Here is a 2,744-nt window from a genome sequence, read left to right as displayed (position 1 = left end):
TCTTCCCCTCAGACTTTTTCTAGCACCTACTATTATTGAGAAGTCTAACACAATGCTGGTTTTGCTCATTTTTTTCCATTAGCTTTTAGGAGTCTCTGCTTAACCCTTGCATTAAATTCCATTGGCTATAAGCCATGATAGGAGCATTTTCACTTCTTGGCCTAGGCATTTAATGCCTCTCATTCTGCACATTTTTTTGCCTTTCAACTCTAGAAAATATTCCTGTTTCCCAGATAATTTCCTTTTTTTTTTTTTTTTGTTTTCGCTATTCTCTCTAAAATTTGTTTTTCACATGTTGGTACCTCCATTAACTTGGATTTTTCTTTTTTACTTTTAGTCCCCACTTTTCTAGTGTTCATTTTTCTTACCCGGCGGTGCTTTCTGGGAAAACCCCCACCTTTACTTGTAAAACTTCGATTCTTATTTCTGCTAATATATTTTTAATATCTGAGAGGTTGCTTTCTCTTTAACATTTTTCCTTTTTCAGATTTGGAGGTGTTTCTGAGGGCATCTTTTTTTCTTTTTAAGAAGCTTTTCCATTCCCTGAATGTCTCTGATCCATCTGGATTTTTTGCACTTCCATTTTTGGTATTGTCTTTCTTCTTGCAGGTTCACACAAACGTCTGGTGAGCTGTGGCTCTCAGGCTTAAAAGTTGAAGTTCTTTATATATTCACGAGGCTTGCCAACTGGTCAGCCTAATTATAGGTGTGTGGTAGGCAGAATAATGCCCCTCTCACATAAAAAGGATGTCTGTGTCCTAGTCCCCAGAATCAGTGCAAATGTTACCTGTGGACTTTGCAGATGGGATGAAACAAAGACACCTTGAAATGGGGTGTGCAAGTGAACCCTCCTTAATCACAAAACTCCATAAAAATAGAGAAACATTCTTGGCTGTAGTCAGAACGAGAAGTGACTATAGAAATCAAACATATCGAGTGATTGGCCTTGAGCGGAAGAGGAGAGGCCGGAGAGCTGCGGCCCGAGCGCCTCGCGAGCGCTGGTGCCACGTCCGCGGTGCCGGGGCCGGCCGGCGGCGCGATGGCGGACTGGTCTCGGGCTCAGAGCTCCGGGGCTGTGGAGGAGATTCTAGACCGGGAGAACAAGCGGATGGCCGACAGCCTTGCCTCCAAGGTTACCAGGCTTAAATCGCTGGCCCTGGACATTGATAGGGATGCTGAAGACCAGAACCAGTACCTGGATGGCATGGACTCGGACTTCACCAGCGTGACTGGTCTGCTCACAGGGAGTGTGAAGCGCTTTTCCACGATGGCACGATCTGGGCGAGACAATCGGAAGCTTCTCTGTGGTATGGCCGTGGGCCTGATTGTGGCCTTCTTCATCCTCTCCTACCTCTTGTCAAGGGCAAGGACGTGAGCCAGTGGGAGCCACAGGAATCCAGGGTCTTCCTCACCTGGTATCTTGGGCTCCTGAGGACATGCTACAAAAATATTCCTTTACAGTGATCATCATGGGCCATGCATTTTCTTCCTATGTGGTGAGGGCCACCGTTGCCTCTGACCAGAGCACTCGTGGTTTGGAGAAACTAAGGCTCAGCCCTCCAATAGGTCAGAACAAGCTAGATTTGAGCCAAACAGCTGAGAATCCTGAATGTGCTCAGTGTGGCCAGCAGCTGTCCACCCAGCCCTCAGGGCTCTAATAGTTTAATGCTCTCCTGTCCTGTCCTGTCTGTGTCGGAATCTGAAGAGCCTGGGGCTGACAACAGAAAGAAGGGACTGTGTCTGTGAACCTCACACAAGCTGAGAGTCAAATAGGGCAATTTCTGGATGTGGCAATCTCCTCACTAGAGCTGCTGAGCAAGTATTTATCTGCATAGATCATGAGTCCCCGATTTTAAAGCCTGTGCCCTCTATCCTTGGATATAGCCAGACCCCTGCAAAGAGCAAGGCTGTGGGTACAGGAATGCACTGTGGGTTTGGGCTGGAATTGGTTGGGCCACAGGGGCATGTTTATGTCTAGGAACAGAGGACTCTACCTTCAGGACTTAGGCTTGGGTCCCCCATTGCCAAAACTTTTTCCCCAGGAGATGAAATGAAACACAGAGAAGGTTTCAAAAAAAAAAAAAAAAAAGAAATCAAACATATCCCTGCTGGCTCTGAAGTCAGAACCCGTGTACCACAGTCAGAGGATGTGGCTACCTGTCCAAACTGGAAAAGGCAAGGAAACAGATCATCACTACGTGGACCTCCAGAAAGGACTTTGCTCTCCTAATGCCTGTTTTTACCCTTGGAACCTCTGATCTCCAGAACTGTGTGATGATAATGTGTGTGGTTTAAGCCACTCCATTTATACTGATCTGACATAGCAGTAGCAAATGAATCCTGTGGTAGAGTGGAGGCTCAACTGTTTATTCAAGGGACTTCCAGTAGTATTAAGTTTAGTGTTTTCCTTTCTCATGGCCTGGCCAGTCCTCAGGATTCAGAAATGAATTCTTCAGTATCTGATAGTGCGTAGATGAGTTAGGACAGCCAATCAGCCAGAACCACCACAATGTTTACAAGAACAAAGTGTTTAATGTAGATCCTGGGGGTTGCCGAGGAAGAGGTAGTCCTGAAAGTTGCAGCTAGAGGGTGGAGGATTGATATTTCAGTCCTGGGCTTTCATTACTGGAGCAGAAGGGGCTGGAGGTCACTAGAAATTCCAAGAAGCCAGTGTCTACCACCCCTGGAAGGTTTCCACATGGAGCTGGCAGAGTACCATGAAGTCATCTCATCTGACCATGAGG

At 46.5% G+C, this 2,744-nt stretch overlaps 1 protein-coding gene across 1 annotated transcript; it reads left to right on the top strand.

Moving 5' to 3' along the window:
• The first annotated feature begins 960 nt into the window (after positions 1-960).
• On the top strand, positions 961-1,467 carry LOC122121812 (BET1-like protein). Its single transcript, XM_042695987.1, has one exon. The coding sequence runs from the start codon at positions 1,040-1,042 to the stop codon at positions 1,373-1,375; it is 336 nt and encodes a 111-aa protein (XP_042551921.1). The 5' UTR covers positions 961-1,039; the 3' UTR covers positions 1,376-1,467.
• Positions 1,468-2,744: the final 1,277 nt, after the last annotated feature.

This window comes from Dipodomys spectabilis, unplaced genomic scaffold (assembly GCF_019054845.1).
Source record: "Dipodomys spectabilis isolate Male_0828 unplaced genomic scaffold, ASM1905484v1 ptg000197l, whole genome shotgun sequence".
NCBI classification, from domain to species: domain Eukaryota; kingdom Metazoa; phylum Chordata; class Mammalia; order Rodentia; family Heteromyidae; genus Dipodomys; species Dipodomys spectabilis.
Note: the sequence above shows the minus strand (reverse complement) of the source record. Positions and strands in the feature narration are given on the sequence as shown.

What these genes read in the sequence shown, in the direction of transcription:
- LOC122121812 (XM_042695987.1), top strand. Translation starts at nt 1,040, where the DNA reads ATGGCGGACTGGTCTCGGGCTCAGAGCTCCGGGGCTGTGGAGGAGATT.